Source organism: Plenodomus lingam (genome assembly GCF_022343315.1).
Source record: "Plenodomus lingam strain CAN1 chromosome Unknown contig_12, whole genome shotgun sequence".
Classification (NCBI taxonomy): domain Eukaryota; kingdom Fungi; phylum Ascomycota; class Dothideomycetes; order Pleosporales; family Leptosphaeriaceae; genus Plenodomus; species Plenodomus lingam.
In genome coordinates this window covers 649,571-672,857 of record NW_027093930.1, presented here as the reverse complement: position 1 = coordinate 672,857, position 23,287 = coordinate 649,571, and the positions used below count along the sequence as shown (strand labels likewise).

The 23,287-nt window shown below is 49.4% G+C and overlaps 9 protein-coding genes across 9 annotated transcripts; 6 read left to right on the top strand and 3 right to left on the bottom strand.

The window, feature by feature from the left end:
• Positions 1-7: 7 nt before the first annotated feature.
• Positions 8-1,408, top strand: IAQ61_001447 (uncharacterized protein; the record flags this gene model as incomplete). The annotated part of the gene is made up of 4 exons (XM_066095107.1): positions 8-654; positions 722-887; positions 939-1,248; positions 1,296-1,408. 4 exons carry the CDS (start codon positions 8-10, stop codon positions 1,406-1,408), a joined length of 1,236 nt encoding a protein of 411 aa, XP_065954955.1.
• A 737-nt stretch (positions 1,409-2,145) lies between these two features.
• Positions 2,146-4,607, top strand: IAQ61_001446 (uncharacterized protein; the record flags this gene model as incomplete). The annotated part of the gene is made up of 4 exons (XM_066095106.1): positions 2,146-2,858; positions 2,972-3,370; positions 3,427-3,733; positions 4,428-4,607. Coding segments are annotated over 4 exons (1,599 nt in total), but the record flags the coding sequence as incomplete, so codon positions are not given.
• Positions 4,608-5,239: 632 nt separating this feature from the next.
• On the top strand, positions 5,240-8,502 carry IAQ61_001445 (uncharacterized protein; the record flags this gene model as incomplete). The annotated part of the gene is made up of 6 exons (XM_066095105.1): positions 5,240-5,324; positions 5,375-6,280; positions 6,898-7,036; positions 7,225-7,348; positions 7,500-7,596; positions 7,671-8,502. Exons 1-6 carry the CDS (start codon positions 5,260-5,262, stop codon positions 8,500-8,502), a joined length of 2,163 nt encoding a protein of 720 aa, XP_065954953.1. The 5' UTR covers positions 5,240-5,259.
• A 645-nt stretch (positions 8,503-9,147) lies between these two features.
• IAQ61_001444 (uncharacterized protein) lies at positions 9,148-10,571 on the top strand (the record flags this gene model as incomplete). The annotated part of the gene is given in 3 exon segments (XM_066095104.1): positions 9,148-9,382; positions 9,399-9,828; positions 9,902-10,571. Coding segments are annotated over 3 exon segments (1,335 nt in total), but the record flags the coding sequence as incomplete, so codon positions are not given.
• A 712-nt stretch (positions 10,572-11,283) lies between these two features.
• On the bottom strand, positions 11,284-13,945 carry IAQ61_001443 (uncharacterized protein). Its single transcript, XM_066095103.1, has 4 exons — positions 13,605-13,945; positions 13,016-13,544; positions 12,756-12,877; positions 11,284-12,707 (listed from the first exon to the last, which is right to left on the bottom strand). Exons 2-4 carry the CDS (start codon positions 13,184-13,186, stop codon positions 11,345-11,347), a joined length of 1,656 nt encoding a protein of 551 aa, XP_065954951.1. The 5' UTR covers positions 13,187-13,544; positions 13,605-13,945; the 3' UTR covers positions 11,284-11,344.
• A 128-nt stretch (positions 13,946-14,073) lies between these two features.
• Positions 14,074-15,069, bottom strand: IAQ61_001442 (uncharacterized protein; the record flags this gene model as incomplete). Its single annotated transcript, XM_003839697.2, has 1 exon — positions 14,074-15,069. One exon carries the CDS (start codon positions 15,067-15,069, stop codon positions 14,074-14,076), a length of 996 nt encoding a protein of 331 aa, XP_003839745.2.
• A 1,205-nt stretch (positions 15,070-16,274) lies between these two features.
• On the top strand, positions 16,275-18,559 carry IAQ61_001441 (uncharacterized protein; the record flags this gene model as incomplete). Its single annotated transcript, XM_066095102.1, has 4 exons — positions 16,275-17,735; positions 17,809-17,876; positions 17,941-18,122; positions 18,452-18,559. Exons 1-4 carry the CDS (start codon positions 16,306-16,308, stop codon positions 18,557-18,559), a joined length of 1,788 nt encoding a protein of 595 aa, XP_065954950.1. The 5' UTR covers positions 16,275-16,305.
• A 344-nt stretch (positions 18,560-18,903) lies between these two features.
• On the bottom strand, positions 18,904-20,028 carry IAQ61_001440 (uncharacterized protein; the record flags this gene model as incomplete). The annotated part of the gene is made up of 2 exons (XM_066095101.1): positions 18,904-19,553; positions 19,608-20,028. 2 exons carry the CDS (start codon positions 20,026-20,028, stop codon positions 18,904-18,906), a joined length of 1,071 nt encoding a protein of 356 aa, XP_065954949.1.
• A 987-nt stretch (positions 20,029-21,015) lies between these two features.
• Positions 21,016-22,799, top strand: IAQ61_001439 (uncharacterized protein; the record flags this gene model as incomplete). The annotated part of the gene is made up of 4 exons (XM_003839694.2): positions 21,016-21,279; positions 21,350-21,750; positions 21,797-22,169; positions 22,228-22,799. Exons 1-4 carry the CDS (start codon positions 21,210-21,212, stop codon positions 22,797-22,799), a joined length of 1,416 nt encoding a protein of 471 aa, XP_003839742.2. The 5' UTR covers positions 21,016-21,209.
• Between the last annotated feature and the right edge of the window lie 488 nt (positions 22,800-23,287).

Sequence of the window (23,287 nt, the reverse complement as noted above, 5' to 3'; positions counted from 1 at the left end):
TTTGGAAATGCGGTCTCTACTCTTCCTCGCCACCATCTTGCTCTTACTTTGTATTGTTACAGCTCAATGGGACGAAGAGCCATGCGAAGACTCAGAGAACGATGACCCAGAATGCCCAGGAGAACCGGACGACGACCCACCATGGCCAACACCCACCAGCGACCCCGATCCAGAAGAGACAAGTCCTCCCGATCCACCTGTGCCTAAACCAACTGGGATAGGTACATTCTACAATGTAACCATCTACCAGCCCGACAATTCTGCCCATCTTCTGACATCGCCGCGTACGGAGTACCTAACCAACAATACCATGCTTGCTGCGTGGAACGATGCAGCGTCGACCAATGACACACTCTTAGTCTATCGATCGAGCAATCATGGCTTCACGTGGTATCCTCAAGGCGGTGTAAGATCTACTGTTGCTGGGAGAAGGTTGCTTGAGCCACATTTATTGTTCATTGAAGACTTGTGGAGCGGGAACACAAACGTCACGCTCCTTGCTGTGAATGCCGTTGATGTCACAAGCACCAATATAGAGTTATACGCAAGCTACGACCAGGGCGAGACATTTGAATTTGTACACCGCATTGCAGAAGGTGGGCCCATTATCTCCGTGGGCGGTGCGGCTGTCGTAGAACCCTTCATGCTGTATCAGTGAGTCCAATTCATGAACTTAACTTCATTTAGCTCCAGCCAAGTGGGGATGCTGATTTGCATGTAGTGATAAGCGACTTACTGTCTATTTTTCAGACCAACGCGATGGCCAACATGCACAGAAAGTCGTACAACTATCGACGGAAGACATGTGGACTACCTGGGGAACAGCGACGGATGTTACAAGCTCAGCAGCTCTGTCAGATATCTTAGGATCTTTGAGCGCGGCGGAGGTGCGTGGAGTAATTCATCTTTTCCGATACTGTTGATACTGACAATAACAGCTTCCAAATAACCAATATCTCTTAGTAGTTGAGTCAATGAGAAATGGTACCAGTCAGGTTCAGTATGGGATCACTGAAAATCCAGAGAATTCAGGCATAGGACCATTCAGCGAAGTGCGCACAGCTACCGGGCCGCAACCTAGAGGGGCATCCTACGTAACCTGGTCGCCGCTCGGCGGCTCAAATGGAACCATCGTCTTGTCGGATTCGACGTCGAGCTCTGTATTCATCAACCAAGCTCTTGGTGCTGGGCATTGGAGAGAAATCAAAGTCAAGGCTGGTAGGGCATATGGGCGGGAAGTGCGCTCAGGTTTGTTTCTACTGCCCAAACTTGCATAAGTTACTAACATTTCGCAGTACCAAAGGATAAGACACGATTGAGCATCGCCGGAGGATCAGCCGGACTTTTGAAGGCTGCGGACGTTCTTCTGTCTATTATCGATTTGGAGAAAGCGATTGCTACATTGTAATCCTTGGTGCTCAGCTGAATAAATTTAACAAGGTAACAGAAGGCGAAAATTACGCACTGCTATAATAGGACGTAAGAAGCCGGCCATTTCAAATCGTACGGGTGACGGGCATGGGCTTTTAATACCCCGTAATCCATTCCCGAGAACAATAGCCATTAAGCTTCTGGAGCCTAATGTGTGATTTATCTCCCGTGTAGAGCAAAAACAACGTTTCCTAATACCTGCTTATCTAGCAAACTCCTAGTTTAACTGATCTCGTGAGAGCCGCTGAAGGAGAGTTGGCAGAACGATAACACCGTTCGTGGTTCGTAGACCCAGAGTTCCAACGTTGCGGGGTTCCTGTTAATTCCAAGGATTGGCCTTGCTGATCATCATTCGAATACTGTGATTCTGATGGAGACATTTAGACCCGGGTTCATGGCAACATGCGATAGCATGGAATGGAGTGGCAAACTTTGTCGCAATGTGAATATTAAGCATCATCGCTACTCAATACGCTACCACCCGACTATAGTATGAGTTGGGCTGTGCTGGACTGACAGTCGATAGGGATTCTTAATCAGAGAGTGGATGAAGCGGATACTTCACGTAATTGCGACTCATGAATCTTGCCCGCTCGTATAACCAGGGTCGGTTTAGAGTCATTCCAGCTCGATTAATAGACTTCCACTTCCACTGATAGCTTGAGTGTCTCCTATCTTTAACATTGATATCTGGTTCAATTAGCAAATACTTAGACTGCCCACATGGGGTTCCCCATCCGCCATATGATGAAGGCAATACTTGCTTCTGCCATTGCTCTTAACGTATCAGCTTTCCCAGGCGCTAGCAGTTATGCGACACAATCCTTGAATTCAACCCTTGAATTCAGGTTGACGATCGCGAATGGCCTGTTAGAGTCACCCACAGACGGGCGGGTGGTGCTGGTGTTTGCACCTAATGAAATCGATCCGCTCAACGATACCAATGTTCGAACATCGCCTAATAAGATATACAGAAAGAATGTCTATGAGGTCGACTCGAGGATCACGATCACATTTTCTGGAGGGAGCAATTCCAGCACATCGACCAGGGTATACGGGTGGCCTAACATCAGCATGATGGACATCGCCGCAGGAACATATCAGGTCCAAGCGTTTTTGATAGAGTGTGAAACTGTCACTCGTACCGGTAGCGATGGCGCCAAAGTCAGCGTTAACTTCCCGTGCGGAGATGGAGCACCAAACATCAATTCATTCGGCAGTCTGACGACCCCATCGACCAAGATCCACGTCTCTGGGAACCGACAGACGATTGATTTTGTCTTCAACAATGTCATGCAGGTCACACCATTCACAGGCAATGAGATTGGAGGGTGCTACCAGGGAAACTACCCAGATAATAGCAACATGAGATATATCAAGATTCGCAGTCAGAAATTGAGCGCATTCTGGGGTTGCGACATGTACCGGTACGTTGGTGCAAACATTGTATTGCCAGCCGGCTACAATGCCGAAGACACCACAACTCGATATCCGGCCATATATTCCCAAAACTCTGGCCTGGGCGTAATTGAGCTTTCAGATATGGAAGGAATGCAACCTTCACGACCGCTTGGGATCAAGGCATCTACACCCTCACTGGTACTAACAAGACACGTCCAGCACCCAAGATGATTTTGGTAACATTCCGGCACGAAGCGCCCTTCTACGACGATTCCTACGCTGTCAACACTGTCAATCTTGGCCCTCATGGGGATGCTATCAACGATGAGCTCATACCTCACATCGACGCATCATTCAACACGATCCAGGCACCTTACGCACGCATTCAAGAAGGCGGCTCGACCGGAGGTTGGGCATCGATTGCCAATGTTGTATATAGACCGGATTTATTCGGCGCGTGCTTCTCGTCCTACCCCGACTCTCTTGATTTCCACAAACACCAGAATATAGAGCTTTATACTTCATCTAGTGCCTACTAGTGAGCTGATGGAAGCTTCAGGCCTTCAATTCGCACTTTCAGGAATGGGACTGAAGTCATACTCGCCACTGTCGCGAACGAGAATCACTGGGAACTTGCTTTGGTACTGCATCCCGCTCTTCAAACCAATGGGACGTATGGAATGCTGTTACCGGTGTGCAAGGTTATAACAACTATCCGCTGGAGCCCTGGGATAAGTTCACAGGAGAGATTTATCCCGAAACCGTCGAATTCTGGAAACTGTACGTTATGAGTGACTATATTGTCAGTAACTTCAACATTACGCGCAACCTTGGCAAGAATCTCGCTGGACGTCTCCTTGTTTACGTCGGTACCTGGGATGCCTACTTTCTGAACGAGGGCGTTCAGGAATTCCAAAAGACCAGGATGAGCCAACATCACCATCTTACCCGAGAAGCCACATGGAGGAAACTCACTACGGTACAAAACCGGTTTACAGTAGCTATATTTATCTAAAGTAGACTAAGAAATGGTTTAGGTAGAAGAAGTAAACCTAAATAGGGTTTACTATACTATGTATTCCACCTTTACTTCTACTTCTATTAATCTACTAGTTTCCTACTAACTATCTAAGTATTTTACCCCTCCTTTCTTTAATCTTCTTCACCACCTCTACCACCTCTACCACCACCTCTACCACCACCTCTACCACCACCTCCTATTAGTAAAAATATCATGACTCATTATTATGTCATATGTGCGTATAGCGTAAAGCTAATCTTTTCTACCCCTTTTAGTCTTAGTTAGGTATTATAGCGTATAATAGAAATAAAACTACTTTTTATACTTAATTTAAACCCCTACTATAAAAGTAAACTACTACTTTAATAAAAGTAAACCACCACTTTAAACCTATTTACGGGTATACACGAGGTCAGTTTACACCTATATAGTAAACCCCTAGCGTACCATTCTACAGTAAACAATTTTTTACCGTAGTGACTATCAAGATTGCGAGATCTGAAATTACCTTGAGATTTTGAATAGCTGGATCCAAGACCACGGGTCGAATGGCACATCGCCTCTATCAAGCGAGGTGACCGCCCCAAGCACGCGTGATAACCTGTGGGAAGAAGTCATCAAACGTAGTGGCTGCAGTGCTGCGGTATCCCGCCAAGCACCTCCTTCCATCAGCCTTGGCAGTGTCAAGGATGGAGCGCAAGTGACGGCTAGTGTTGGCCCCTGGGATCCCGGAGTGATATTGAAGGCCCAATAGATGCTCAATGGTAAACCGGCCTGCGATGAGTTCCATGTGGAACGAAATACAACATTGAACTATACGCCGCGGCGCGGTGGGAGTATACAACTTTTGGTGACCGGCCAAAAGCGAAACTATCCTACTGAGACTAGGAAAAGCCAAAAACTAGTTCTAGTACTCTGAGGTAATGCACAGTTTATCAAAAAATTCAACCTAGGTATCACCTTTCGGATGGATATATATATTCTGTTCGAGATGCGACATACTTAACTTGAAACTTCAAAGATTGCCATTCTTAGGCGGGACGATCCCGGTGGTATGAATCACGTGATCTATTGCAGAGCTCCAGGAGTTCCTCCAGAGCTGGGCCTTGCGAATGGAGTCACGCCTGAGCAGATACCGTACAGTAATACAGTGCCGTTCGTATGAAAAGTCCTCGGTACATCTGAGAAAGCCTGGAATAGGTGCCGTTCTTGCATGATCGAGTGTTTCATGCAGACTTGCAGGGCAAAGGCAAGTCGCAGGATGTTACCTAACTGAGTTAGTAACTTGGGGTTCAGGCGTCCTGCTTGTGTACCTACCAGGCACCCCACATCTGCCTCACCTGTATTCACTGGCATCTTCATGTCCACGCATCTGAAAGTCCCCAGCGAAATCTCAACGTCGCACCATGTCTGAGCATGAGTACTCTAGTCTCATTGAGGGCCACACCCTTCTTCAGCGACGTGTCCAGCCGTATGTTGATAGCCCCTTCAAACGAGTTGTGTAACTAAAACATTTCATAGCCTTCTCAAAATCATACACCAGAAGAATGAAGCAATTTCACAGGCGCGATCAAAGGCAGACGCTCTGCTCGGGCCCTATCCAAGACCTCCAGCTACCGGCCGGGCACATTATTCACCAAACAACATCGACAAAGCGTACCGGCATTTGGCCAAGTTGACAGCCGAGAACGACTTGAAAATCTCCTTATTGTGCAAGGTGATCGCGCCTCAGGCAAAAAAGTCGAGTCGTTTGCTGTGCAGCTGCATCTATTATGATCTACCCCGTGAAGTCCGCGACATGATCTATGGATTCCTTCATGCACACGAGACCATTTATGTCGGACCTGAATACTTCGACCAAACCAAACAGCCTTGCGAGACAGATCGAGATGCACATTATTGGGATGTAGACTATGTCGGTGCAGACGTGCAGCGTGAAATAGTGGAGAGTTGGTATCGGACAACACTCTTCTACTTCTATGATAAGCACAACAACATCGAAGTCGTCACCAAATTTCTCAATACAGATAGATGGCAATTAGGGATCAAGCCACGCCACTTCATCCGCAAGGCCAGGTTCGAACTCGATGCCAGCCACCCCCCGGCCAACATGCGAATTGAGGATGTACACGAACATACCACACAAGGTATACGGCCGTTAAAGAATCTGCACCTACTTCCCAATCATGTTTCCTTCTTTATCCGTATTCATACGTATGGCGATGTGAAACAATACCTTCTTCCATCAGAGTGGATGCAGTCGATTGTGGGTGATCTACATCGGAGTTTGAACGCTCTTCATCGTGCGGGTCATAAGTTCGTTGTTAAATGGCCTGACTACGAAGACTTGGAGTTCAACCGAAATGACTGTTCTCTGTCTGCAGATGAATGGATGGAGCGTCTAGTGGATGCGCAAATGCGGATATTGTCAGCATAACCGAACTGCAAGCCCTGAGCTCATGGAATGGTGGCGTTGGTGAATTGTGCAGGTGCCGTAGAGTAGCGGTAATGCTGGATGTAGGCACGAAAGATGGCTGGAATATTCTTTCCTGAGGTTAGAATAGGCAAAGTCGCCATTCTGACGGTCTCTAATGATGACAGATTGTGATACCAGGCGTATGTAATGATTTTTGTAGCGTTGGTCAAGTCGCAAAGGCGCAAAGGCAGTAATGTTAATGAGTAAACACAAGATATGAAATAAGAAATTGTGTTCGGAACGAGACTGTAAAGCTTAATGTTCTACATCGTGAATGGGTAAAGCCTGATTTCAAACGCTGGCAAGAAAATGGAATTCAAAAGAGGTGCTCCACCAGTACTACAGTAGATTACAAGTGCCAGTATTGTCGCATGCGAATAGAAGTAGTGCGGTGAGAAGCCATAGAGAGCGCGGCTTTCAAAATATGATTAAGATGGAGTAAGCCTTCTACAATCCCTGACGGGCCTGAGCCCATCCTGTGCAGGTAGCTAGGCAATGAGAGTGAAACCAAACTGCTTGTTCGACTGCTTTTATCAGAGAGCAAACTAAGTATCCTTCCGATGGGAAGGGTTCCAGAACCTAACAATCTTCGAGGACGACTGTATGAGGTCCTGATGGCGCGGTGCTCACCCAATTCCAATTTTGAGACAAGCGAAAGTAACGCAAAGTTTGTGACAAAGAGCAGCTTTGCCTTCTTTGAGATATTTGTATAAAACAATTTTTTTTATGGCTAGACTAAGTATCTCTATACGTCAAGGTTAGAGAGGGCGAAAAGCACAAGATTTCCACGATGAGATGGTGGAGTTGTCCGGGAACAATGTTTGATAAACCATGCACCATTGTTCATCTTTAACACTTTCTTATTGGTCTGAATGAGGTGCAAATATTCACATAGATCATGGGAAAGCATTCACTTGACTCATTGGGTAGTGGACCAGTGAACAGAGTCCCAGGAATTGTGGCCGCATTTGGTGCCTCCGAGAAATTTCCGCATTCTATGGACGATATTCTTTTCTTCGGTTCATTTGGCATCCTGATGATCATTTTCTGAAATCTACTGTCGTGCGACTATATATATAGTGAGCTAAGCAATGTCATGCTAAGAAGGATAGTGTAGTTTTTGGGACGCTACTGCTCAAGGAGTGTGAGTACCTAAATAAGCAGCGGTAGTACTCCAATATATACTTTACATCAAGGGACATCCCATTTCTCATCTGAACTCACCGCTGCAAAGAGTAAGCTACGTTTGCCTTACACTTAATCATGTGTGAAGAATATATTCAATTGCGAACACGTGCATTCAGGTGACTTCACTTCCGTACAGCTCATCACATGACCAAGCTTACCAAATCAAAGGGCGATCTCAGCAGAAATCCTACTTAATGCGAGGATTGCTTCACTGCGGCAAGAACTACTAGATTTAGAGTCAAGTCTGGACAACAAGATAAAAAGCGCAGAACAGGACATCAAGCGACTCGCACAAGCAGAATGTCTCGCCCTCACTGCCAAAGTCATCACCAAACTCCCGCGAGAAATTCGTGACATGATATATCACCATCTAAGTACAAGAAAAAACGAACGCATAGATCGTGAACACTCTCGCGCAACATTAGACCCATTATCGAAACTATACTCATATAATCACGCTCGCTGGAAAGCGTCACACTTCCCGGAACACTACTGGAATAGCGACTATGTTGGTGCCATGTTCTTCCACGAACTAATCGAGAACTACTACCACACGTCAAACTTCATCTTCAGCGACGACCCAGGAGTCATGACGCGATTTCTCAATACCAACGAGTTCAGCATGCCTTGTTTACCCAAAGTTCTCATTTCCAACGTCGAGATCCACCTCAACGCCATAAGCTACGACCGCGGCTCTTTCCGAGCTTACATGTTCGGTGTACCGAAAGCTCCTGAACGCCTACAAGAGCAGCTAGAACCGCTGTTTGAACTCAAGCATGGCGCCAAGATTTGCATACACTTTTTGACTGATACGCAAGAGGAAAGACATCGCGAAGAACATTTCCAGGCGGGGCTGGAGACGCTGTTTTCGAGTGTGCAGAGAGCAAAATTGAAGGGGTATCACATTAAGTTTGTGGTGGATAGGACACATACTTTTGACCTGGAGGAAGATTTGAAGAGCGAGTGGGCGAATATACACGGCTAACGAGCGAGGTGGGGCGCACTGATGAATGAAGTCTCTGGGGAGGCCATCTTGTCTATTGGATCTCAAGGAGCATTGTTAAATGATGTTCAAGTGGGAGATGCCTGAGAGCACTCGATTCTAAAGAACTGAATAGCATCTGAGCATTTGTTCATTCCTGCTTCCCAGTCGCTCACTCAAGTGGCCATAAATCCCAGCAGCACAGGCCGACCATGACGAGACACGAAAGTGTCACGCCTTTTGTGCTCAGCCCTCTGATACGATTACTCAAATCATTACACGTTTATATACGCATTGAGATGAGTGCATTTGCAGCATCCGTTTGCAGAAGTATCCGAATCACTTGGCAAGTATCGAGAGTGCGCACGTCTCGCGGATCGCGTCAGGATAAAATCCCCTCTTAACTCGAGAAGATAGGCTCACTTGGATCAAAAGCGTTTGATATCCAGCCCAAGAACGCGCAAGATATCTTTAAAAGCTGTGGACGTGTGTCGTGAATGCGGCGTCCTCCATTCGCGTCTATCTGGTCAGATGTTACGTGACCTTCACGGCAGCGTTTGCTGCCCAGTGAAAGGCGCCCAAATCCGCCGCTTCCTTACCGCCCTTCTCCCTCCCAGCCTATGTTGCAAGATCAATAGCTATTCACAGCCCGTGCGCTCTTCGCCATTTCTCTCGTGCATCTGCGACCCATTCCTATATCAACTGTGCCAAATCCAACTCCACCGACACTTCAACCACAACAACCTCAACCATTACTCTACACTAAACGACAACCCAAATTTCATAATCAACAATGTGGTCTCTCACCAAAATAACCACCTCCATTATATGCCTAACAACCACCTTCTTCGGCCCCATCAATCTCCCATGCAAATCCGGTCTCGTAATCCGCTCCGCAGGCCTCTACATCACAAGCGTCATACCATCCATCACTCTACCTTCCATGCCTTGGCCTCCCATGAATATCTTGGATGCCTACAAACAGTGTCTGAAGCTGCCCGAAGACGACGCGGGGGAATTCTTCACCACGGTGATCCTCTGCGAGATGTTAAGGCCATATGCAGAGAAGAATATGCTTCAGATTGCTCTTGCTCATGTGCAGGCGATGGGATTGCAACAAGCTGCGTATCCTGTGGCAATGGACCTGCAGTCTGTTAATGTGATTGTCACTGTACCAAAACCCACTGCTAGCTATGAAGTACCAGGGACGCCAACGAAGCAGCCGCCTTTCACGGTTAAGATGTTGTTCGGAAGGCTGCTTGAGAGGGTTGCGGAGCTGGTTCAGCGAATCTTGGGGCCGTTCATTTGGCTTACCAAGATAGCTTCTACGTGTGCGTCCAAGACTTGGTATGTTTGGATTCTGAACGCTGTTGTTGGTGTTTACTAACACACGCGCTTCAAGTTCAACCGTGGCTGTCCCTGTTCTGCCTGACGCCGATATCCCGCTCTTCATCTTCATCTTTCTCATCGGCTTTGTGTCTGGCAAGATGACTCATTTGAAAGAGTATTTGCTGTTGAAGTATCGTCGACACGTGGACGATGATGGAGGTGCCGCAGGCGATGAACAACTCGAGCAAGACAACTACCTCGACCAAGACAACTACCTCGACCAAGACAACTACCTCGACCAAGACAACTACCTCGACCAAGACAATTACTTCGACAAACACAAGTATGAAGCTCACATTCTCCATCTCGCCCAACACACCAAACTCCCCACCTCAATATCAAGCTCCGACAGCGATGCCACCACGATCGACTCAACGATCCCGGCCGCAATGTACGAATACATGCTCCTCAGCAAGAACCCAAACACCACCCTAAACGACTACCACATCCTTTTCCTCGACATCATCAAGGAAAACATCCACCTAAACCAGGACATCTGCGCACTCGAGGACCAGAACAAAGAACGCCGTGTGATGGATTGGTTGAACGCGGTCGAGTACGATGATCCCTTGGGCCACGAGGACTTGGTCAGTGGCTTGCCAGATACAGTGTCCGACTCCCGTGATGAAAAGGCAATGAAGAAACCTCTTCACAAGTGTAATCCATCCCATACAACGCCGTGAGCGAGAGACATGAAATTGGGTCGGGGAGTAGCAACATACACATCTCCTACGAATCTCGAGGATCAGATATCCAAGGAAGAAAGACTGGCCCGGATAACGGGAAACATGTTCAGCATAATGACATCCACAACCACAATGCCCCACGCAAACCGAACAACACCACACCGCCCGCCCATCAGTTACAACTGGAGGCGAAAATACGCACCAACCATCCTCACCATCTCACCAGACGAACAGTCTGAAAAAAATCCCACACCCGACCCCATATAAAGCCAAACCACGCCACACAAACAGCTGAAAAACAGCACCGTCACACCCAAGCGGTGTAGACGAGAAACACACCAACACCTCCAGCAGCGGGATTCGCACCAGGCGCACAGCCTAGGGGATATTGTTTGCCCTAGGTCTTTGTGGGGGGGATGGAATACATGCTGGTATACGGTAGCATTGAGAAAATACCAGACGAATAGTCTGAGAAACATCATCCGCCCCACATAATGCGTGGAGGCGAGAGACATGTTTTGTTTTGTTGACTTTATGGGTTGAAGGAAATAAGGAGGAGTTGTGGATGGGAGGGATGGTGTGGTATATGATGAGGACATGGAAGGAGGGATGTTGACTTGAGCGATTGCGGTTAAGTTTCAACGGTGTTTTGTTGCATGTTTCTAGTGTTTACAAAACCATACAATTCTCACACTTGTACATACCCAACCCTTGATCTCGCACTCCATCGATGCCGTAGAACCGCCTCTCCACCACCACCCCAAGCATATCTACCCCCTCCCCACAACAACATCCCGCAACTCCGTCCGCGGGTCCAAATACGCCCTCACCTTCCCCCTAACCCGCGTCCTTTGCTCAAACGCAAACGCGAACCCCACCAAAGTTTCCTCACTCCACTTCCTACTCGCAAAACTGATTCCAAACGGGATGCCTGGCGCAGCTGCGATCAAGTCGCCGCGCGGGTTCCTGCGTACCGTTGTGTTAGCGGGTAAACTGCCGAGCGGGACGGTGATGACGGGGGCGCCAATGATGGCGGAGATACCGGCGGCGACGTTGGAAGGGAGAACGACGGCGTCGAGATGATGTGTTTCGAGGGCGCCAAGGAGACCGCCTTGGCCGCCGAGGTAGAGGTTATATTGGTAAGCGGCGTAGAATTCGGGGTCTATGTTTGTGAAGTTGAGGGAGAGGCTGGTGTCGAAGATGGCGGTGTCGCGCGAGGGGAACTGCTCTACGGGTGTGGTTTTTGTGAAGGCTGTGAGGTCGGCTAGGGTGTGTATGGTGTTTGGGTTGTGGGTGAGTTGGGCGAGGTAGGACGCGAGATTGGGGCCAAAGTCGCCGCTGAGGACGGTGTCTTCGGCGGTGGAGTTGAGGTAGGAGGCGTAGGCGGTGTAGTTTGTATTGTCTACTATGATCGCGCCCGCGTTACTGAGGACGTCGAGAGCAGCTTCGAAGGCGTCGAGGATGGGAGCGGAGGATGCGGTGCGGCGACCGAGTGCGTTGCGTGGGACGCCAATGCGGGCGCCGTGGAGAGCATCCAAGGTACATGCTGCTACATAATCTGGTTTTGGCACTGATGAATTTTGAGACCACGGGATGGCGAGAGTGTAGTTGTCCGCCGGGTCTGGGCCAGCGATGGCTTGCAGAATGTACGCTGCATCTTTCACTGTTCGCGCCATTGGGCCTACTGTGTCCTGACGCTCCGATATTGGAATCACCAGGGATCGGCTCGTTAGTCCGACGGTAGGTTTAATGCCTACAATATTATTGAGTTGGCTGGGGGAGAGGATGGAGCCGTCTGTTTCTGTGCCTAGAGTGCCAAATGCGAGACCCAGACTTGCAGCCACACCGCTGCCACTGCTACTACCAGAGGGATCTTGGCCCGGATAGTAAGCACCGTATGTTTGCCCTCCGTGAGCGGACCACCCGTTCGAGGAGTTGGACGAGCGGTAGTTGGCCCATTGGGAGAGGTTGGTTTTCCCAAGAAGGATGGCGCCCGCAGCGCGTAGTTTAGAGGCGACAGTTGCATCGCGTGGAACTTTGGCCCCAACGAGGGCCCAGGATCCAGCGGTATTGTTCATCTTGTCTGCGGTCGCGATGTTGTTCTTGATGAGTATCGGGAGACCATGCAGGGGTCTGCTCATGATCAGTGACTGCGAGACTGTCGCAGAAGTGTTGACTCACCCACGCAGTGTACCATTCGCGCGCTCCTCATCCAACTCTTTTGCAATATTCCAAGCATCAGGGTTGATTTCAGTGACCATGTGAAGTGTGCTGTTGACCTCAAGGATACGAGCCACATACGCCTAGGCAGTGTCAGTAACCAAGCCCTTTAGTCGGTAACATGCTGCACTGCGGAGTTTCCATTCGAATAGCTGCTAATTAGGCACGAATTTATAATAATCCTACTCCTTCTTCGCAGGCTCAGACGAGATTATACTGACATTGACCAAATCCACACTCGTAAAGTTGCCCCACTCCAACCCCAACGTCAGTTCCTCGGCCGTCGCATCCAACAGCAATGGAAATTGTGGACCTGATCCATACTGCGCCCATACACTCCTCAATAGGGCAAATGCCACAAGAGCTCTTGCAAGAAAGAGCGCGGACACCATGGCTCCAAGCGAGTATGCAACAGATGAGCGGGAGAGGATTGAAAGCGGCCGGGTATGATCCGTAGCTCTGGCATCGCGCGAATGGGCTCGGGACTTATACTCGCGGTCCTCATTGCCTCCTCGCGACGTCTGGGGTATACGCCGTACGTCGTGTATCTACCAGGATGATGGTATCCGCGGGATGTGGATTGCGGCAAGGTATCGCTGGGATACCGGAGATACGGGTCATCTGTCGATCGCTGGGCAACGATAAGCTGAGGGGTTGGATGGCAGGTCTGTTGACGTTGCACAGTAACGGCGCATAGTCGGACGTATGCAGGTACATGTACATGGACGGCATCGCGATCTCCTTGGGTACCTATTGCTATTGAGGAACTGGTGTACCATGTTGAGACTGCTGGCTGTATAACCGGCTTACCAAACTACGAAGCCTTTTCTAGACATGCCCGAGTTGGCAGTCCAAGTCGTTGATGATGGCGCTATTCTCACAGTCGTCTTGGTAAGGTTGAGGGCGTCGGCAGATGGAGTCGTGACGCTGATCGTTGCTGCAAAGGGAAGGTGCAAAAAACGAGATATCCTGCACTCCGCGGTGTTAATAGATCTGTCTAGACAGGGTGCTGGGATGCGGATAGCTATCGATCATCTAGATCTGTCTTGTCCTCGATTTTCTCATGACGAGATGACTGGAAGTCGATGCACAGTGTGTAAGAAGTGCAGTAGCACCTTCCCCCATGCGACGTTGCACTCGAACACAAGAGACTGGTGGAAGTACAGTTTGTCATTTGTACCACATTTCTGTTATTTGCGGTTATCAAGCTTGTCGCGCTCACGTGTTTTCATACACACACACTCTCTCTCTCTCTTTCTGTACATGTTTTGTGCTCCACCTAGTCGAAATAGCCAGGGAACAGCCACTGCAGCTTCTTCTCCGCCTCCTTACCTCTGCCCTCCTTCTTCGTCATGGCTCCCGCGCCCTTCATTTGGCCATCCAAATGCTTTGCAAGCACTTGCTCGCCGTGTTCCTCCTTGCTCAACTCATTGAGCACCGCACCAACAAAGCGCCTCGCATTCTCCGCATTGGCCTTCATATGCGCCATGACCATGGCTACGTTGACATCCTCCTCGCCGTCGCCTCTCCAGCAGTCATAGTCAGTGGCCATGCAGATCATCTGATAGGCAATCTCTGCTTCGCGCGCGAGTTTGGCCTCTGGTAATGCAGACATGTTGACGACGCTGCCGCCCCATGTACGGTAGAGGTTTGACTCGGCGCGGGTGCTAAACTGTGGGCCCTCCATGCAGATGATTGTGCCTTTGTCGTGTAGTGTTACGCCCTCGCCTTCGAGCGCGTGCCCGCAGCGTCGTACGATTTCGGCGAGCTTCTTGTCAAAGGGGTCGCCGAAGCCTACGTGACCGACCATGCCGCCTTCGAAGAATGTAAATGGACGGATGCCCTTTGTGCGGTCGATGATCTGATCTGGCACTATGAAGTCGCGCGGCCGAACCTCTTCCTGCAGCGAGCCCACGGCAGAAAAGGCGATGATGGTGCGCACGCCGATGTGGCGCAGTGCGGCAATGTTGGCCCGATTCTTGACCTCGTGAGGCGCGTATTCATGATGCAGGCCATGGCGTGAGAGGAAGGCAATGGGGATAGGCTTGCCCGTGGTGGGGGAGGGATGCTGCAGAATGGCAATGGGGGAGGAGGGCTTGCCCCACGGGGTGTCGATGTCGAGAGTGGCGGCAAGCTCAAAGCCAGGAAGAGAAGAGATTCCCGTGCCGCCTATGACGGCGATGTGCACCGGTGCTGTTGTCCTGGTGAACATGGTGTTTTTCCATTTGATGATTTGACTACAGAAAATAGCCCATGAGGATTTGTGACTGACCATCATAGGTGCTGGAGACGCCGGCCATTCTGCGATAAGGGAGAGAGATGTTACGAGAAGTGCTATGTGGGACGAGAGAAGATTGTATCGTGTTTTGCAGCAGAGAGTTGACCCGTCGCAGCATCAATTGGGGGCGGGGGGCTGGCTGTTTCCTTTCTGGCTTTCACGATGAACGTTTTGTTTTTTCACGAAACGCGGGGCTGCCAGTTCCCCTTCTCCCCACCTCCAACACCCTTGGACCCTGATGGCGTCATGCCAGTCCAGTCTCAAGCAACAACGTCCATTTCATATCGACACCACTTTGCTTCCTCTCCAATACCTCCCATCTTCTTGCACCCAAGGCGTTACCTGCGAGGTACTTTTACCATTGATATCCAGGCACTCCGATATCAGACATTCGCATTTCACGTGACTCGCTTACTTCATCGCAACCATGAAGAAGACACGCTGACTCAAGGAGTTGCGCGCCGTAGCTGCTGTAATGGCATGCGACTCGCAATAGAGTCCCAAGTAAATTCCGATTCTTGTCCTCATATTGGCGGCGATCTCAGAAGCATCATGCTAGGAAATCATTGAGATTGCTCTCATAGCAAAGCTACCAACCGAATCTTTGTTTGTGGGCTGGCAAATTATCATTTGCTTGCCAAACTCCATCACTCCTGGTTGCCTATATATTTGTCATTTACATGATCTCTGCGCTCGCTACATAATTCCCGACTTCGACCTTGGTTCACTCTATTGCACATATGTCATGGTACCGTCCCCGGCGCGAGCACGTTACAAACAAGTATGATTTCTTATCCATACACTCTAGTCAACCCATGGAATATGATCCATATGTGGCCCTGCTAAATGACACAAAAACCACACTCTGTGGAAGGAAGATATGGCTGTCCGGTCACGAGTTCTTCATTCACCCTTCCTCCAAAACTTCACATCAAGGCAGTGACAATGACCTGTGCGGAATTGTATCTGGTAGCCATGACGCGACTGTGATTACTACCGCATCAAAAATGCACTTTGGCTGCACCCCATTCAATATTGGGAGGTCTTGGAGACAAGTGTCCGTGCCACGGATTCAGCACAGGTGGAAATGACATATCTTTGCATTAGCGGCCAAATTTTCATCTTCACCTCAACCAAGAACTATAAATCATTCGAATCTTCTCTTAAATACACACCAAATATCTCTTGAAACGACTCCAAAGCCTCTATTTCGCATCCAATACATCCTCCACGATGAATTCAGGACGTGAGCGGAAACAAGAACAACTTCGTTTTCGGCTCAGATACATCCGTTTTGAAACATGTTCCCAAGCACGTCACTTTTCGATTTGTATACAACCGCCTGACTATAACTACTTTCGTGATCGCAAGTACATCTATAAATTCAAAGCCGCGCCTCGACAGCAGGATCCAGTCCTGAAACTCATCCGTCAAGCTATCCACAAGCTTAATGAGTCTTCTGAACACGGCCTACTGATGTGCAACGCCAACATCAAGGCAGTCCCTTCTACATCTGCTCCTCCCCTCTGGCCTCTAAACGGCGACCCAGACACAGTCAAGTTTTATACCTTTTTTCAGGACGAGCAGGAATTTCCAGCCACGGTGCCCATTTCTCTGATTCCAAAGAGCGGCCCTCTCACGGCCGATAAACTTCACGTCCGACGGGCGGGAATCTGGGTGCCCCTCTCGACCTGGCTTGTCGGCCTCGCTGACCCCAATCTCATGCGGATTCGGGGAATCGATTCTTCAAATTACTTTTGGCGTAAGCGAAGCAAGGCAACTTTTCGTCTCCTCGATCTCCCTGCTGAGATTCGCCTTATGATCTTTGAGCTGGCTTTTGGTCCCTCGAAGAGTATATACCCTCTCACTCGAGATTGCACTTCGCTGTCTGGCCAGCAGACACGGTACACTTTATGCCAGGACTTTTCCAGCCAGCCCATCATGCTGGGATTTGGCTATAAGATAGGAAACCGGGTTCGCGACCCCATGCTTGAAGCTCTTGAGGGCACTATTGAGGGGCCAGGCGACAGATTCAAGATGCCGGAGACGTACGAAGCTGGCAAGAATGTCCCTGAGCCCCCACTCGCACTGCTATGCGTAAGTAAGCAGGTGAATGCTGAGGCGCTGCAGGCAGCATGGGAAGCTACATCAAAGTGTTTTCTCGAGTACTGGATCTTCATTGCCGTTGCATCGTCCCGGGTCGGCGTAGCCATACGCTACAACGTCCTCGGACGCATAGAACTCGGCTTCACACCAAAATCCTGGTTCAATTTCTTGGGCGTAGGCATCGAGCCCACCATGCACACCAAACCGCAGGAGTCTCTGGTACACCACCTTGCTATCCTGCCATCGAGGACGGACCTATGCATCCGCTTTCGCGACCCAAACGATGGCTGGGCAGCGGATCCATGGGCCAGCAGCATCGAGTTGAAGACAGGCCGCGAGAATCAACACACTACGTGTCAAACTGTGCTGGTGGATTGGATTTTAACGTTTGCCTTTGATCACATCAAGCACATGCGCGTACGCATAGGGGGTCATGCGCGTCTTCCGCAGAGGAAGTCATGGGAGAATATCTTCCTAGCTGCACGGACGGGTAGAAGCCATGGACATGATAACGGGGCAGCCCTGGACGCCATCTTCGCGCTTCAGAGTCACGAGCTGTGAGTCTTTCCAGTCGAGTCACTATCAATGTACACCAAGCATCCCGATTCAACAATACTAATGCCACGACAGACCACCTCCATGCATCTGTCCCAAATCATGCTTCTGCGAATTTCGAACTCGCACCCATCATTGTCATAGTATGCCGCGCCTATTCTCACTTTCCCCCCTCGTTTGAGTACATGTACTAATGTGCTCACACAGTACGGTTTCACAGGAGTTCGAATTTCGACTTTGAAGACGGTTCCTTGCCTGAGGATAGACTTTGGACTGCTGAGGACGTACCTTGGCTGGATGAGGGGGGGTTGGATCACGAAGGTCCGTCAGTAGAGGAAGGATCTTGGTTTAATCCTGGGACTCCGTTATCTGAGGAGGCCGCTTGGGTGGTGTAACATACGTTGTGGCTTGGGCGTCAGATGGGTCGCGTTTCTTTGTGTAGTAGATGAATTTTTTCGCAGCGTGGCGTGCAATATATCCGAGTTGATTGGATGGCATAGTTTGTTTCATGTTTAGATGGCATATACAGAGAAGCTGCTCGAACGTCTGTAAACCCTGCCTTGCTACACAGTATCTTACCTAACAGGCAACTGTGGTCTGAGTGTCTAGCTGTGTTTCTAATACTCAGCTCTCGAATACTTGATTATCCTTGATATTCTCAAATACATAACAATCCAATCCAACATGACCCCAACATCAAAAACAAACCACCCCCAAGCCCAAGTCTCAAACCGGCCAGATGTCCAATACTCGTCATCTCGGTACAGGCCAAGTCGACGTGGTTCAAGTCCGTCCTGGCGGGAAATGGAATACCTCAGTCAATTAGCAATCTACAATAGTGCCAAGGGAACACGCCGAGTGGATGCAAGGCTCCAAGGAAAAAAGCTTTCCGGTGCGACATTAGCTTGTGCTGGAGCTTAGAAACAGATAAAACGACACTGAACCATGGTTCTAAGTGAGAAAATTGCAGGTTCAATCTGTTCATTTGCTGGAAATTAGGTGGGCTAGCTGAATTGCACCGTATCCGGAGCCCGGTTCAAATGCAGTCCACTCCCGTCGCCGTTTCTCCAATCCGCAAGGTCCTGATCGCTTGTATATAAGTGTATGTAATACGCTGAGATCCATTGGACTCGGTGTATCACACGTATCTGTCTTCATAGACCGAGTCTCTTACTCTGAATGGCCTGCTGCCGATGCCATACTAGCCATCGCAACACCATCATTCATTTCCCCTCCCTCCACCACCATCTCCGCCAGCACCATCCTGCCCCAAGCCCGAAATTCCTCAGCACAATAAAGGACCGGTGCAAGAAGCAGATCGCGCTCGACATGTCCAGCACACCCGAAATACTTCAGTGCGGCAGCGTAGCTTCCTAGGATAACTGCGGACTGCCAGAGGACGAGGGAGAGTTCTTTGGGGCCGGATAGGACGGCTAGAAGCATTGCAAGGGCGAGAAATGCAAGGGTTGCGGATTGCAAGAGCGTTGCTGTACGTGCATGGTTGATGGAAAAAGGGCCGATGCTCTTGGGGGATGTCCAGAGGTCGATGGGGGGGCTGTCGCGGTTGAGTAACTGGATGAGGGTGTTGAGGGCGAGGGTGGAATAGTTGATTTTGACGTTGAGCTGCATCTGCATGGCGACAATGTCTTGCTGTGCGTTTGAGAGCTTGACGTCGTGGTCCTTGATGGCTTCGGCGATCTTGCTGGCGACGTATTCACGAATTCCCTGGCTGAGGGAGTCGTTGTCGTCGAAGATGTTGCTTGCGGAGGACTTGAGATGGCTGTCGTGGTCGTCACATGTCATGAATGAGTCGTTTGTGTCTAGGGTGGATAAGTCAGCGAGGACGAGATGGAACGCGACGTTTTTCAACTGACCGAGCGTGGGTACGGAGATGTCACGGAGAAGCCCAGCTGCCTGACTGAAGCGCTTGAAGGGCGTGACTCCTGCCTCGCTGCCGTTCTTTGCGGAACTGCGACTGAGGGGCGCCGGGGGTGACGATCCAATCTCCATAGCGTTGTGGAACGCTGTACCGAGGGAAGGTGAGCCCAGAGCTCCAGTCTCGATTTGCTTCAGTCCTGGACAGTCGGTATGAAACTTTGCTGGAGTCTCGTGTCCCGCTGGGACCGTGATCGGCGTAGCAGTATCCTTGGAACCACAGTCCTTGAGATCTTCCCTGAGCATCTCACTGAGCGTGGGTCCCATTCGGTCCAGCTTGCGATGTTCAGTCTCTGTCGATGACCTTTCACTTGGCAGGACACCGATGAGCTCGAAACCAGGCTGGACAGTAGGCGGCATGACGGGACTGGATGGAGACTGTGTTTTGGTTAAGAGGGCGGGGCTGGACGACGTACTGGAGCTTGGACGGTGTTTGAGGAGGTTGCGGAGGCGGTTCGTCTTGCGCTCGGGTCGCGGTGTGTTGGGGTTGCTCTTGTAGTGTTCGACGCTGAGACGAGCCATTGCAAGTGAATCGGCGGAGCGCAGATCAATGTACTGGGTATAGTGGGGTGAGAAACTGAGGTATTAGAGTGTAGAAGTGGAAATTCGATCGGGCTTGTTGTTTGTTGTTGGCGTTTGCTGTTGCGCTGGCTACCCCAGCACTGTATGCGAAGGTGAATGCGACAACGGTGGCAGCGATTAAAATTGTTGTGTAATCAAGGAAATGAAAGTGATGGTATGACCGATGAAAGTCATCAGAGGCACGAAGGGCTCTAGCCAGTGTTTCATTCGCATCAGGTGTGTTTCGAGCAAACAATCGGACTTTGCAAATTGGATCAGCGAAGTATAAGAAAATGGTACCTTCGCGCGGGCATGTGAATTTTGACAGCGCAGTTATACGAAAGCGTCACGACAATTAGACAGAGCGGGCAAAAGTACGGAATCACTAACAATGAACTTGTAAAGCCTATAGTGCTACCTTTCGATCGATTTCGTATCACATGGTAGAATTGCAATTCCTGTCGTTCGCATGGTAGCAAAGAGGCCGTCGTCTAGCATGATGGGAAGTAACAAGGAACGAATAGGGGGGTCGATTTTTCGCGGCCAAGTTCTTCTCTTGATAGGGGGCTGGTATTTACGTCTATCTATAGATTCCTTAGTATGACGGGATCTTGTATGGCGTAGATGGTTGACAAAGTCTGTGGACGTCGAGTCATCACGTGCCTTGCTGATAACACAGACCACACTAACCCAATTGGCCTAGCGCGAGGTCAGCATGGCGACACGTGATGTCTGAAGCATTGGAATCTAATTTCAGCAGGCCAGAAATCGTTTTTGAATCATGGTGTTAGTTCCTGGTCGACCATCCTAGTCTTTGGGGGAAGGTGAACAACAATTGCCAAGCTGACCAGACCATGTTTCCGTCTGGATAGACTTTCTCGATTCCCATTGTCTGTGAAAAATACCATACGTAAGCCTATCATTGTCGGACATGCCCATCGTAGGCTTGTAACCATCTCCAAGCCCGTGTCAAGAATCGAATGAAGCAAAATCACAGGTCAAAAAAAGAATCCTTCGCTCCACTTAAGAGGTCGCTTGGCAGACAACAAGGTGCTCATTTCCCAATCTTAAAGAAACCGCGATTTTGTCCATATGGAGTACTGATGTACATGCTGACTAGGGAAAATGCGTATCCCTATCCTTTCCACACTGCTCTTCTTTTGGCAATGGGGAAATACAGCAACCGGCACGGCGACTCCGGGAGCTACCGTGACGTCATCCGACGATGAAGTTAGTATCAGCTCGATGGAGTACAACTCCGGAGATGGATATGCGGCACAGGATCCGATGAATATTGGTGCGATGCTATTAGATCCCGCACAAAGTACAGCCAGACAGCGACAAGAAAAGGCCCATCTCCTCAAGCGCATGGACCGAAAAAGCGGGAAATGGGGAACCACTCATCCCAGATATCGACTCTTGGAAGCACTCTTCGGCTTCAGCAAGTACCGGGAACGAAACATGGCTGAACTTGATCGATGGCGTAGTCTTTATAAGAACGTCGGAAAGAAACAGAAGCAGGTTTGTTTACTAAAGGCTCTCATGAGCCTAGCATTGACGTTTGCAGATCCTGGAAAGAGTCGTTCAGTACACCAAGAAGCTTGATGATATTGAAGAATTGATCTACACAAATGAGGTCGTATGTAAAAGTATTGTTGCGACAGCAATGCAGTACTACCATATTACATCGAGAGAGCTGGAAGACCATGTAAAAGAAGCAGAAAAGGCCGGCCGCCAGGCTGACAAGACTGGCGTCTCTCAAACGCTGAAACACTTCGTTAGAGACTGGGCTGATGAAGGCAGCAAAGAACGTGATGAGGCATTTCCATGCATATTGAGCACAATTTCGAGCCTCAAGGACAGTTCACCGGGGTTGAAAAAAGTCCTGCTGCCAGGATCTGGGGTCGGCCGCCTTGGGCATGAGATTGCTAACCTTGAAGGTGTGTTCTCCAATGATTCTCTTTTTCACATCTGTTCGGGTAATTGACAAGAATGTAGGTTTCGAAGTGACAATCAACGAATGGTCCATGTTCATGAATGTGGGCTACAGATTCATTGAGTCGCAATCAGCAGCAAACGCATTCACCTTCTACCCATTCATCGATGGCATGTCGCACCACGCTATTACCGAGGATATGCTGCGTCCGCTCGCGGCCCCCAATGTAGCGCCTAACCGAGATGTATTGCTCGTTGAGGGTGACTTCAACACCGTACTCAACGATCGAAAGGGGCATTTTGACATCATAGTCACTCACTACTTCATCGATACTGCGAGGAACTTGATGGCTTACTTCGAAACTATACATCGTCTACTCCAACCAGGTGGCAGATGGATCAACTTTGGGCCGTTGCTATATGGCACTGGACCGTTTGTACAGCTCAGCCTCGAGGAGATTATTGCCGTTGTCGAAGACATGGGCTTCGTTTTTGAAGATTTGAGCGACGAGTGTGGGGACTTGACCTTTGAGGACAGAAAAGTCAGGAGCAAACAGTCCGAGTACGGCTTCAATCGGAAAGCGTTGACAAGGTACGCGTATTTGGCACAAGCCTGGATGGTCCGGAAAGTTTGAGTTACATCTGTAACTATCAAAGCTGCGGTGAAAGGCGGCTTCTAATTACCGGGGTAACGAGTGGCAAGAAGGAGCGGGTGACCGATTCACTCGCATACCCAGCGCCAGCACGGACGATGCTGAGTAGTCATAACATACCTTGAGCGCTTTTCTCACACAAACCTTCACAATTCTCACACTCTCTGTTCAACCATCAGTTTCTACCAGCAAACTTTACTTCAACTCCATTAAATTAGCTTGACAACCATCACACAGAAGTGACTTCAAGTCTTTCTACTACCCCAAGGAGGAGTAGATTCACCATATATACTCAAACATCCACGCACATCTTCTCACTCCAATATCACACACTCTCTGGCTCACACAACCATACACCTTCTCGCTCATGCAACCACACACTTACGCCATGAGCGACACTGCAAAGCAAATGTCTGAGCCAACTAAATAATGCACGGCACTGATTTGTGTCATGTGCTCTTAGCAAGACA